Source organism: Canis lupus, chromosome 16, assembly GCF_048164855.1.
Source record: "Canis lupus baileyi chromosome 16, mCanLup2.hap1, whole genome shotgun sequence".
Classification (NCBI taxonomy): domain Eukaryota; kingdom Metazoa; phylum Chordata; class Mammalia; order Carnivora; family Canidae; genus Canis; species Canis lupus.
Genome location: NC_132853.1, coordinates 56,343,489 through 56,356,612, shown reverse-complemented (window position 1 = coordinate 56,356,612; position 13,124 = coordinate 56,343,489). Strand labels below are relative to the sequence as shown.

Sequence of the window (13,124 nt, the reverse complement as noted above, 5' to 3'; positions counted from 1 at the left end):
TTTTTTTCTGTAGCTGGTCTGGGTCAGTGTTCTGGAAATGCTCCAACCCCACGATGAATCTGTAATGCTTCATGGATGGAAAGAGCCCTGCCTCCCACCTATAGAGGCAATATTCTGCCTCTAGAGAATATTGAGCCCTGGGATCAAATGGATGGAGATGGATACAGAAGAAAGGCAGTGGGGCTTGGGTGCTCCCATATGTCTCTAGAAAGAGCTTTGCCACCCATGAGCATTGGCCCCTTACTGGGAATTCACAGCATGGTGGCAGGCTCCTGGCATCTGGCTGGGATGCTTTGAATGAGAAGCAGGTCTCAGACCTCTGGGTACACCTCTCCTTGGGGCCCAGAAATCCCCTGCACCCTTGCTGGATCCTAGGAGTATGATTTCTCCTCTACCTAACCAGTCAAAAGGAGACCTTCCTTTCCCATAAAGAGGAGCTTCCCATACTACAACACAGAAGACTGAATGCTGCATTGCAGTGAGAGGGCACTCTGCCTCAAAATTAGGACAGGTTGGTTAGGAAAATTAGCCCTCCATCTGCTCAGTCCGATGCAGCACACTGCCCCAGGGCAGGTGCCACGGAGGATACCGGGCTTCCAGAAGAGCTCCCGCCTACAAACAAGGAACTCCCCAGCAGGGGGCCCACGCGGAGAAGATTCCAAGAACAGCTGAATGTCACTTTGGGCTTTCAGTAAAGGGGGGTATGAAAACCGTTGATCGGTCTCTGTGTTGGTGACCAGAACACAGTTTACTTTTTTTTTAATATGTACTTTTTCTAGTTTTTATTTTTTTTAAGATTTTATTTATTTATTCATGAGAGAGGCAGAGACATAGGCAGAGGGAGAAGCAAGGCTCCATGCAGGAAGCCTGATGTGGGACTTGATCCGGGAACTCCAGGATCGCGCCCTAAGCCAAAGGCAGACGCTTAATTGCTGAGCCACCCGGGCGTCCCTGAACACAGCTTACTTTAAAAGAACCAAAATTTGGTAGCCTACAGAAAGGAGACACTCCAATCTGGCAAATGCCTGAAACAGCTCAAGGAAAAGGGCAGCGGAGAACCTCGGGTCCGGAGCGTATAGGGAACATGAGCTCTGTGCTCAGTGCTCTTACTGACAGGCGCAAACCCTGGGAAGGAGCTCCTGTTGTCCAGGTTACGGATGAGGGGCCCAGAAGGGGTTCTGTGGGGTCCTTCAGCCAGGAGGTTCCCAAAGGTTCCCGTCCCTGGAGGTGGAGGCCGCACCCCTGCACGGGAGCTGCTTAATGAGGGTTTCGAGAAGCGGGATGGAGCTCCCAGAGCCGGGCCACCAAGACTACCCGGACCTCAAACCCCATCCTGGGGTGGCATGAGACGGCTCAGAGCCTGGGCAGAGGGGAGCAAGCACGCGCGGCAAGGGCCTAGGCGCGGGTGGGGGAGAGGCAACAGCTGCTCTCCTCCGCTAGGCGGGCCCACGCTGCCCCCCGTCACCCCGACGCCTCGTGCCCCCGCCCCCTCCCGCAGGCCCCGCCCCCGCGCCGTGCTCCGCACCGCCCACCTTCGGAGGCCCCGCGCCATGCCCCGCGCCGCCCACCTTCGGAGGCCCCGCCCCCGTCCCCGCCCCCGTCCCCGCCCCCTCCCGCAGGCCCCGCCCCCGCGCCGTGCCCCGCACCGCCCACCTTCGGAGGCCCCGCCCCGCGCGCCCTGAGGCGCCGCTGCCGCCATGGCCGCGCACGGGCTAGAGGACAAGCTGACCTGCTCCATCTGCCTGGGGCTCTTCCAGGAGCCGGTGACGCTGCCCTGCGGCCACAACTTCTGCAGGGCTTGCATCCGGGACTGGGGGGGCCGCTGCGACAAGGCGTGCCCCGAGTGCCGGGAGCCCTTCCCCGACGTGGCCGAGCTGCGCCGAAATGTGGCGCTCAGCGCCGTGCTCGAGGTGATGCGCGCCCGGCCCGCCCCGGCCCCCGGCTCCGACCCTGCCGCGACCCCCGGCGCCGCCCCGGCCCCTGGCCCCGGCCCGGGCGCGCGCTGCCCCCGACATGGGCGGCCACTCGACCTCTTCTGTCGCACCGAGGGTCTCTGCGTTTGCAGCGCGTGCACCGTGAACGAGTGTCGCCTCCACGAGCGGGCGCTGCTGGACGTCGAGCGTCGGGAGCGCGAGGTGACACCGGGGTGCCCCGCCCTGTCTCTCGGCGCCTGGGCTGGGGCGGGCTGCTTAAGCAGGAGAAGGCTTTGGGACGTTTGTTGTATTCCCGAGTAAAAGGACAAAACAGGTGCTTGGAGTAGAGATTTCGGAGCTGGTGACAGGCCCAAGGTGAGACCCCAGGCCTGAGTGGCTGAAATGGAGTGAAGGTTCTGCGAGTGAGGAGGTCAGGGAGTCCGGAGCCAACGTTGGAGGATACCATCGTGGCTTCAGAAGTCAGAGACTGAGGATGAGTTGTTAGTGCTGAGGCTGAGCATGAAAGTGCAGTGCCGGCCAGCAGGTGACAGGAGCAGGAGGGAGGGAGTGGCAGGTGGCACAGGCAGATGGCACGTGCACACCGAAGGAGCTCGTGTTCCCCTAGAGCGAGGTGAAGTTCTATGGGGTGTGAGAGGACCCCTGGCCATCCTGGGGGACAGTCAGATGGAACCAGCAGAGCGCGCCCCTGCCCCACTTCCTGGGTGTGGCACGTTGTACAACGCTGAGGCCTTGGGTCCTGGGCAAAGACACAGGAATTGGGCTTTGGAAGATCTGATGCCTTTGGCCAGATTGTCAGTTTCTCTGTCTTGTTTTCTCATCTATAAAGTGGGGATCACAATGGCCCTTGATCTCCTTGTCAAGTACAGCTGGAAGAAGCAGAAGCAAGGCAGGCTCTTGATCAGGGGCAGGGAATGATGCTTTGCCCTGCTCCCATGAAAGCACAACATTGTGACCCTCACGGGTACCAGAGGAGTCACAAATATGGGTGCCCTCTTCTACCCCATGCCCAGAGCTGGGGCTGAGACCTGACTGGGTACTTGAAAGAACCCACCCATGCAGACACACGTACTACAATGCCCGCTGGTCAAATAGCTTTGGTGCTTTGAGTTGTTGCCCCTTCCCTGCAAGGCTGCCTAAGCCAGAAGTACTGCTTCCACCGTTTATTGGCTGGGGGTAGTATGGGGTGGGTTGTTTTGTTTGTTTGTTTTTTAAGATTTTTTTTAAATTTTATTTATTCATGACAGAGAGAGAGAGAGAGACAGAGACAGGCAGAGGGAGAAGCAGGCTCTGTGCAGGGAGCCCGATGCGGGACTCGATCCCGGGTCTCCAGGATCACACCCCGGGCTGAAGGTGGCGCTAAACTACTTGGCCACCCGGGCTGCCCTGGGGTGGGTTTATAGCCCAGAGTTGGTGGGTGCTGTGCCCCAGGTTGCTCAGCCTGCAAGATGAACTGGACGTCAGGTTTAAAGCCCCAGGCCTCTGCTCTGCCTGTGTACCGCCCTGCTTCAAGTTGGGAATGGGCTTTGTCTGGGTCTCCCTAGGACTCTGACCCAGTTCACCCCGGGGCTCAGACCAAGGCCACTGTTCACTGGTTTTGCCTGGGGTGGCACAAGGAGGGGGATGTCCCACGTCTGCAGGTGTTTGTTGATGGAGGGGAGGACTTCACAGCCATTCCCAGTCCCCTCTTGTCACTTGTTCCCTGGTGGGCACCACAGGCCCAGCTGAGAGCCATGTTGGAGGTCACCCAGCAGCAGGCCACGCAGGCCGAGAGCCAGCTAGAGGAACTGCAGCGGCAAAGCAGCCAGATCCAGGTACAAGGCCTGTCTGTTTGACCCCCCACTACATCCTCATGCTGTGTCCTTCAGGCAGCCAGCAGTGGGTCCCTGGGACGCTGGGTAGGAGGTGTGAGCTGCCTTAAAAATGCCTCCTGGCAGCAGAGAGAGAGGGACTAAGCAGAGTTGGGAGGGAAGGTCACAGGGGCCCCTGCTCCCCACATCCCCACCCCTCAGTCCACGGGCAGCCTTGGCCCTGACCACCCGAGGCAACTCCATCACCCACTCAGAGCTCAGCCCATACCCTGGCCTCCGCCATCTCTGGCAAGTTCAGCTGCCTGCTCCAGGCCCTGGAGATGCGACGGGCCCTGGCCCTGGAGGACATCAAGGCGGCCAAGACACAGGCCCTAGCGCAGGCCCAGGATACAGAACAACAACTGCGGAGCCACCTGGAAGCCCTGTCTCGTTATGACCGCAGGGTCCGAGACGTCCTGGAACACTTGGATGACCGGACCTTCCTCCAGGTACCAGGCCCCAGGACAGCAGGTCGGGGGATGGCGTCCCGGCACCTCACCCAAAAGCTCACTGTGGCTGTCCCTGGGGCCCAGGAATCCCAGCTCCTGGCACCCCCGGGGCCTCTCAGGCCTCTGACTCCTCTGCGGTGGGACGGAGAGCAGCGGCTGGCCAGCCTGAAGGAGTCTCTGAGCCGGCTGTGTGGCCTCCTGCTAGATGAGGGGGGCCCCTGCAGGGCACCAGTGGAGGCCGCCAATTTGGGCCCCATGGGTAAGGCTCACCCCGATCCCTCCCTACCCCTCTGGGCCCAGCCAGCCCTCCCACGGCCCACGGGAACAGGATCAGGACTCTGCCCCCATGAGCTCTGCTCCCCATCACTGCCCTAAGACTTCTTTGCCTCCTAGAGGCCCCAGGTCCCCTGGCACCAGTCCCAAGCCCAGTGTGTCCACTGAGGAGGAAACTCTGGCAGAGTAAGGAGACTGGCATGTTTGCGTGCGCATACGCATGTGTGCATTGTGCGTTTGTGTGTCTACGTGTGCGTGTGAGCATTTGCGCAGGTCTGTGTGGCTGTGTGTGTACCTGGGGGCGCGGGGGGCGTGTGCTGGGACTGCCCTGCCCTTCCTGGGATCTGGCCTGCCCCCTCCCCCCCCCCCCCCCCCCCCCCCCCGCACATCTGTCACAGGATGTAAGCCTCTTACACGTGGAGCCGATACGGGGGTAAGGAGATTCTGGGCATGAAAACCTGGGATCACTTATGCTTCTTCCACTTGTTATGAAGTTAGGTTATCTTGGGAAGCCTGTTTCTTCATCTTTGAAATGAGGTAAACGGAAGAGGTCCCCCTCGCAGGCTACCTGCTGTGGTGACATCCGGTGCTTGGTCTGCTTGCTATACACCCATCAGATGTGTGGCTTGGCCCTGCTGGAGCTTCAGTTGCCATCTCTCCCTCTGGGGACAAGATGGTGGATGTGCACAGGTGTCCTCCCACTCACCTCCGTCCCTCTGTCCTGACAGATTATCGAAATCTGACCTTCGATCCAGACAGCGCCAATCGCCACCTCTACTTGTCTCGGCAGGACCAGCAGGTAAAGCACCGCCACAAGCCCCGGGACCTGGCCGGGCCAAGCAGCTTCGAGCTCTGGCAGGTGCAGTGTGCCCAGAGCTTCCAGAGCGGGCGACACTACTGGGAGGTGCGGGCATCTAACCACTCAGTGACCCTGGGCGTCGCCTATCCAGAACTGACGCGGCGCAAGCAGGGGCCCCACACAGACAACATTGGGCGTGGGCCAAGCTCCTGGGGACTCTGTGTTCAGGAGGACAGGGCGCAGGCTTGGCATAACGGGGAGGCCCAGCACCTCCCAGGAGTGTCAGGGCGGCTCCTGGGCATGGATTTGGACCTGGCCTCTGGCTGCCTCACCTTCTACAGCCTGGAACCCAAGGCCCAGCCTCTGCATACCTTCCATGCCATCTTCACCCAGCCCCTCTACCCTGTCTTCTGGCTCCTGGAGGGTAGGACCCTGACCCTGTGCCATCGGCCTCAGGCCAGGCTCCCTCCAGAGCTCCAGGAAGAGGCCTCGAGCCCAGCGGAGGAAGGCACAGGGTGAAGCTCTGGGCCAGGAACAGGTGCCACCGTGCTTGTATGCCCAAGAGCTGCCCAGCCCCTAGCTTGGGGGCCTGAGGCCACAGCTATAATGGGACCAGCTTTTGGCCACAAGATTGACTCAGGAGGAGGCCGGGCCACTTGGAAAGAGAGATTGGGAGGATGCCCCCAAAATGGAGTTCACTTTTTCCAACATTATGGAAGGGCACGGGGACTAGGAAGGGACTAAAACAAGGACCCTGCCTGAGGAGAGCGCACTTCTCGGCGCTGCCTGGGCCTCAGAGGTGGGTGCAGCGCCTGTGGGCTCCTGGGGCTGCAGGAGAGCTTGTGCAGTTGGGGCCTCACCCACGCTGCCATGCAAACACCCCGCAGCCGCTTGCCTCCCATGCAGGTGACGTAGATCATAGGCATTCGGCGGGAGGCGAGGGGGCCCAAAGCACAAGCAATTCTGGAAGAAACCTAGAGAAAAGTGATCTCTATCTCTTTCCTCCCTCTTTTTTTTTCTTAACAATTTGATACACCTTAGTCTCTTACACATCCTTGTGATTGCATTTTATAAACACTTGTGTTTTTCGCATTCTGTTATCTAGCATAGCCATTTCTCACGGTATTAATATTTTTTCCTGCACCACTGCAATATAAACAGTCTTTCCAAGGACTATTAGAATTTACTTCCCCACTACGGGCATCTTCCACTTTCCAAAAGTTCAAATTCTGCCACTTAGCTTTTATAAAAGACCTATATTGGTGTGGTTTCAAGTTTCTTCTGGTTCATGAAAAGAGGTACGATTGTAGGACTTTTGTAAAGCACAGTGGCAACGCCGCAAACTTTTGAAGAGCCAGGGATGCTCGTCCCAGTGTGCTGTTTTTGCTCATGAAAGATTTCATATCGAACATTCCAGTTGTTTTATTTGGGGCTGTAAAAATGTCACCAGGATGCATATTTTTGAGCAGGAAGCTTTGGCCATATCCATGGCTACATATGTAGGCAGAATTCCCAGCGGAGTTCCTCAACCGAAAAAAAATGAGGGGCACCTGGGTGGTGCAGTTGGTTAAGCGTCTGACTCTTGGTTTCTGCTCAGGTCGTGATCTCAGGGTCATGAGGTGGAGCCCTATGGGCTCCACGCTCAGTGAGGGGTCTGCTTAAGACTCTCTTCCTCTCCCTCTGCCCCTACCCCCTTAAATAAATAAAATCTTTAAAAATAATAATGATGAGCACTTGAAGATTTTATTTTTATACAAATGGCCAAAATGAAGCAACCTTGAGTCAGACAGACTCTTCCCCACCCCACCCCCACCAGCCAGCTTAGCTGGACACAGCCTCAGCCCCTGTCACCCCTACCCAGGGTGTGGGGATTAAATGCAGTGATGAGTGCAGGTGCCAGAACAGTGCTGGCTTCCGTTGTTTTTGCTACTCAGGAGATGCTTTCCTGAAGATCCCTGGACAGGCATTTGTGTTTCTGGAACTGGTGCTGCTGAGACCTAAGGCAACTGTAATTTTGTTACTTAAAACATTCCACTTCTTGGGAAGCCCAAGTGGCTCAGCGGTTTAGCACCGCCTTCAGCCCAGCGTGTGATCCTGGAGACCTGGGATCGAGTCCCAGGTCAGGCTTCCTGCATGGAGCCTGTTTATCTCTCTGTGTCTCTCATGAATAAATAAATAAAATCTTTTAAAAAGATTCAACTTTAAAAAAAACATTCCACTTCTTGACCTGGGTGGTGGTTACAAGGATGTTGGCCTTATAACTATTTATGCTGTACATGTATGTTTTATATACTCAGGAATAATTATTTTACAATAAATTCTTTATTTTTTTATGTTTTCACAATAAATTTTTTAAAGGATGACACATGCAAAAACACATACTACAAAAAAATACAAAATATTTTTGTAGGGACACCTGAGTGTAGTGTCTGCCTTTGGCTCAAGGTGTGATCCTGGGATCCGGGATTGGGTCCCACATCAGGCTCCCTGCATGGAGCCTGTTTCACCCTCTGTCTGTGTCTCTGCTTCTCTGTGTGTCTCTCATGAATAAATAAATAAATATTTTAAAATACAGATTTTTTTTTGTATTTGTGAAAAATATATCTCTTTCCCATATTGTAACCTGGTGCCAGCCCCCCACATTCAATCCTGCAGCTACCTCCCCAGCCTGTAGCTCCCTGTTCAAGGGTGGGGCCAGGCCTCTGACCAGTACACCCTGGGCAAAGAGCTTCTAAGAAGACTCCTAAGTTGGGGACTCTGCAAACATGGGTCAGGGGATGGGACCTGGTGCCAGATGGGAAGAACTGCTGGGCAGGTGGGTTGACAGTTGCTGAGAGACCCAGCAGGGGAGGAATCAGGATGGGGCTGGTCCAGCAGCTGGCATTGATGGCTGTCCTCATGTAGAGTCTAACCATCACCACCACAACCAATCTCCTGCCATCCCAAAGCCCCACACGTGTCCATGTCCCATTGGTTGTGCCCATGCTCTGAAAGGGGGAGAGAAAGGAAGAACAGCCCCCTTCTGCTTCTGTGGTGGGAAAGGTTTGGGGTCTTTATTCTATGATACTACCTTTTATCAGATTGTTAGTCCTTTCCGTATTCTTCTGTGGGAGTGTTCCTTATTGTGACCCTTCATGTTTATCTACATGTGATGAGATGCTACTGCCCTTTTTGTAGATTGTTTTTCAAGTAGGTGTGGGGCAACCCTTTGCAAATCTGTTGGAGAGCTGCTTCAAATGAAATGCCCCCGATCCACCTGACTCTGACAGAAGTCTGTCTCCTCTGTAGGAAAAACACACTGGGAAGAGGGAAAAAGAGCATGGACTTTGGGGTGTAACATTTGTAAGGGCAGGACACTAGATTAGTCTGTAGGTGTTTCCAGTATATCTGCCTCACCGCTCTAGTATCTGAGCTTCTCTGAGGCAGAATCAGGACGATGGACACACAGGCAGGATAAGGCAGGGCAGAGGGACAAGAGAGATGTTAAAAGATATGGGTCTTAGGTGTCCAGGGAGATGAGGGGGTTGGGTTGAAGGCTTGAGTTCCCCAGGCAGGAAGGGATGGAGGGAGCAGCATGGTGCTGTAGGTGTGGCTTCAAGTACCATGGGCCTGGAAGCTAGAAGACAGTGGAGTCAGGCTTCCTGAGGGCAAGGGATTCTCATTCGAGAATTCCATACCCAGCCAAACTGCCAGTTGGTGTTGGAGCCTGAAAAATTACTTTTGCGGGCATTTTCACATCCATCCTCAGGAATCCCCCAGAAGATGTGCTCTTCCAAAGTCAAGAAGTAAAGTCATTGAAGGTGAAGGAAGACCTGGGACCCAAGCAACAAGTAATCAACACAGAAGAGAAGTGAGAGAATTGAAGTCTCCAGAAACTCCAGCATAAACATCCACACACGTGTTCAAGGCTTATGAGCACAGGGTTTACGGATGAGGAAGTAAATGCCAAAAGCAATAGTTAAGAGGGCAGCCTGGGTGGCTCAGTGGTTTAGCGCCAACTTCGGCCCAGGGCATGATCCTGGAGACCAGGGATTGAGTCCCACATCAGTCTCCCTGCATGGAGGCTGCTTCTCCCTCTGCCTGTGTCTCTGCCTCTCTCTCTCTCTCTCTCTCTCTCTCATGAATAAATAAATAAAATCTTTTAAAAAGAAAGAAATGGTTAAGAGTTGAAACTGGTGGTCGCGGGAGCTGGCCTCTGGAGTAGGTGGGACACATTAACTGCCAGCTCTGTTATAAACCTCATTAAATTGTTTACTTTGTAAACTCAATTATTTTGAAATGAATACAAATTAAAAAAAAAACTTTTAAGTAGGTCAAAATGAGGTGCCTGGCTGGTTTAGTCGGAAGAGCATTCAACTCTTGATCTTGGGGTCATGCATTAGCCCCACGTTTGGTGTAGAGGTTAGTAAAAAAAATAGATAAACCTAAAAAAATATATATCAGAACCATTCAGTGCTACTGTGGAACCTGGCTTGGATCCCATTTCAATTTCATAGATGTAAGCGAGGCTGGGAATGGCTTGCTCGTTACTCCCGTTTCTGGACTGCTTTTGCTTACTTTTGTTTCAGTTTTTTTTTTAAAGATTTTATTTATTTATTCATGAAAGACAGAGAGAGAGAGAGAGAGAGAGGCAGAGACACAGGCAGAGGGAGAGGGAGAAGCAGGCTCCATGCTGGGAGCCCGATGTGGGACTCGATCCCGGGACTCCAGGATCACGCCCTGAGCCGAAGGCAGGCGCTAAACCACTGAGCCACCCAGGTATCCCCACTTTTGTTTCAGTTTTGCCCTTCTTTTTTTACCCCTTTCAATGAATACTCCAGCCATGTAGACAAGTTCATATATGAGATTTAGCATTGGGATCCCTGGGTGGCGCAGCGGTTTGGCGCCTGCCTTTGGCCCAGGGCGCGATCCTGAAGACCCGGGATCGAATCCCACGTCAGGCTCCCGGTGCATGGAGCCTGCTTCTCCCTCTGCCTGTGTCTCTGCCTCTCTCTCTCTCTCTCTGTGTGACTATCATAAATAAAAATAAATTTAAAAAAAGCACTAATCCCTTTAAAAAAAAAAAAAGAGAGAGATTTAGTATTATTCTCAGGTCACACTTTTCTGGGTTAAAGTCTCCCCCCTCCGCAGGATGAGCTGTGTGACCTCTGGCAAAATGCACAACCGGCTGGAATTCCATTTCCCATCCTTCATGACATAGTTCTTGCAGGGGCAGAGTGAGATACGGGTGTGAGCATATTCCTGCAGACGTCAAAAACACCCATTACCTTTCCCCCTCAGGAGCCAATTCATTTCAAAAAGAATTAACATGTCAGGCAACCTTAAAACTCCGATAATGGAAATGAAGTATTAAAACACCACTGTCTTGACAAATCACATCTCTGAGCTTTCCTAGGGAAGCGGCTCTTCCTGAGCATGCACCCTGGGGTGCTCTGGGGTGGGAGCAGAAGGTCGGCCGGCACCTATGAACACTCCCCAACCCAAGTGGCACCCCTCACCCCTCCAGAACCAGGCTGGTCTGCGGTCTCCGCAAGCCCAGGCAGCCTGGCGTGCAGCCGGGCAGCAGGGTGGTGCTGATGTCTGAGCCTCCAAACTGTTCCTGGGTCTTGGCAAACAAGGGACAGTCATGATCAAGAAGTGATCCCTGTGGAAACCAACGTATGGAACTCATTACCCGTCTTCCTGCCAAACTGGGCACACCCAGGCCGGTTCCCCCTGCTACTCCTCTGCTGCAAGATCTGTTCCCGCCTTAGTTTCTGCACGCCTGAGTCCTAGCAACCCATGAAAGCCCAGCTCAGATGCCACCTCCTCCACACAGGCCTCCATGATCCGCCCCCTTTCCCGTGAGTCCCCCAGGATTGGACCCCTCATTTAATATTACACAGACCTTAGTTTTCTTCCCTCCTTCCAGGAAAGACATAAGAAAGCTCTGCATAGCATCTTTCTAAATTAAACAGTTTTTTAAAGATTTTATGTATTTATTCATGAGAGACCCAGAGAGAGAGGCAGAGACATAGGCAGAGGGAGAAGGAGGCTCCCAGCGGGGAGCCTGATGTGGGACTCCATCCCAGGACCTGATCCAAAGGCAGACGCTCAACTACTGAGCCACCCAGGTGCCCCTAAATTAGACATTCTTAAGCTGGGGGTCTTGATGAGAAAATTCTCTGTATTTTCACTGTTCTCTAAACTGAAATTTAGCATTTCTTTCTATTACAAATGGAGAGAACACACTACGGAGGAGTTAGCAATTCTGTGACTTGTCACCAACAGAAATTACAGATATTTTCATAGCACATTATGTGGCGACAGAGTAACTCAAATATCACTTATGTTTATCACTATTTCAAAAATACATTATTAGCCTCCATCAGTATTTGTTATTTATTGGGTTAAAGAAATACATATGGGGCATCTAGATGGCTCAGTCAATTAAGCATCTGTCTCCGGCTCAGGTCATGATCCCAGGGTCCTGGGATCAAGCCCCATGTTGTCTGGCTCCCAGCTCATCAGCGAGCCTGCTTCTCCTTCTCCCTCTGCCTGCAGCTCCCCCTGCTTGTGCTCTCTGTCTCTCTCTCTCTCTCTGTGTCAAATAAATACATACCGTCTTTTAATTTTTTTCAAAAAAAGAAATACAACTCTATCACAAATTTATTTTCTTAATATTTTGTACCTGTATTTCAGTATAATCAGTCTCCATGGAATCTTATGCATTTTGTTTTGTACATTTAAAAGCATAACTTTGGAAAAGTCTGCACCAGGCTTTAAGAGGAGCTCCGGTGTGATGAGAAAGGTTAAGCCCCACTTATGGATGGAACACCCCTCCTCACTCTTTTATTCCTTCCTCTTTGGACTCTTGCCAGCAGGAGGTCTGGGGGGGGGACCGTTTTTTTTTTTGGGACCATTTTTTTAAGGAACTTTTAATTTTAGAATAATTGTAAATCTACAAAAAATTTGCAAAGATAACTCAGAGTTCCCAGGTACCTCCCTCCTAACTTCTTCTTTTGTTAACATCTTACATAATTATGGTGCATTTGTCACAATTAAGAGCCAGTATTGATACATTACATTAACTACAGTCCATAATTTATTCAAATCTCCCTACTAGTTTTTCCTTAATGTCTTTTCTGTCTCAGAAATGCATCCAGAACACATATAACATTACTCATCATATCTACTGAGGCTCTTCATGGCTGGGACAGTTTCTCAGACTTGACCCCCTACTATTTGTGTGTGGGGGGGGGCATTTTTTTGAAGGTTTTGAGGAGTATTGGCCAGGTATTTTGTAGACTGTCCCTCCACTGGGATTTGTGTGATGTTTTAATCATGATTAGACTGGGCTATGGGTTTTGGAGAGGAAGACCATCCTATACAGGGTGCTTAGTGTCAACATGACTTATCACTATTGACAGTGACCTTGATCACCTGGCTGAGGTCCTGCTTGCCAGGCTTCACCACTATAAAGTGATTCTTTTTTTTTCTTTAAGATTTTATTTATTTATTCATGAGAGACACACAGAGAGAGGCAGAGGGAGAAGCAGGCTCCCCGCCCAGAGCCCAATGTGGGACTCAATCCTGGCACACAACACTCAACTGCTGAGCCACCCAGGCATCCCTATAAAGTGATTCTTTAGCTCCCTTTGGAAGAAAGTCACTGTGCACAGCCCACGTTTAAGAAGTAGGAAACTAGGCCATCTTGGAGTATGTATAACAGTTATTTTGAATTCTTCTGAATGGGAGATTCGCCTGTGCTCCTCTGTTTATTTACCCAGTCATTTATTTACATCAGTATGCACTCACGGGTGTTTATTTTATACTTTGGGTT

At 52.5% G+C, this 13,124-nt stretch overlaps 1 protein-coding gene across 2 annotated transcripts; it reads left to right on the top strand.

The window, feature by feature from the left end:
• The first annotated feature begins 1,668 nt into the window (after positions 1-1,668).
• On the top strand, positions 1,669-7,874 carry TRIM65 (tripartite motif containing 65). 2 transcript variants are annotated; one of them, XM_072781628.1, is made up of 6 exons: positions 1,669-2,135; positions 3,650-3,745; positions 3,997-4,230; positions 4,315-4,489; positions 4,624-4,689; positions 5,232-7,874. In XM_072781628.1, the coding sequence occupies exons 1-6, from the start codon at positions 1,698-1,700 to the stop codon at positions 5,819-5,821; spliced, it is 1,599 nt and encodes a 532-aa protein (XP_072637729.1). In that variant the 5' UTR covers positions 1,669-1,697; the 3' UTR covers positions 5,822-7,874. The 2 variants fall into 2 exon arrangements, with proteins under 2 accessions (XP_072637729.1, XP_072637730.1); XM_072781629.1 differs by lacking the exon at positions 4,624-4,689.
• The last annotated feature ends 5,250 nt before the right edge of the window (positions 7,875-13,124 follow it).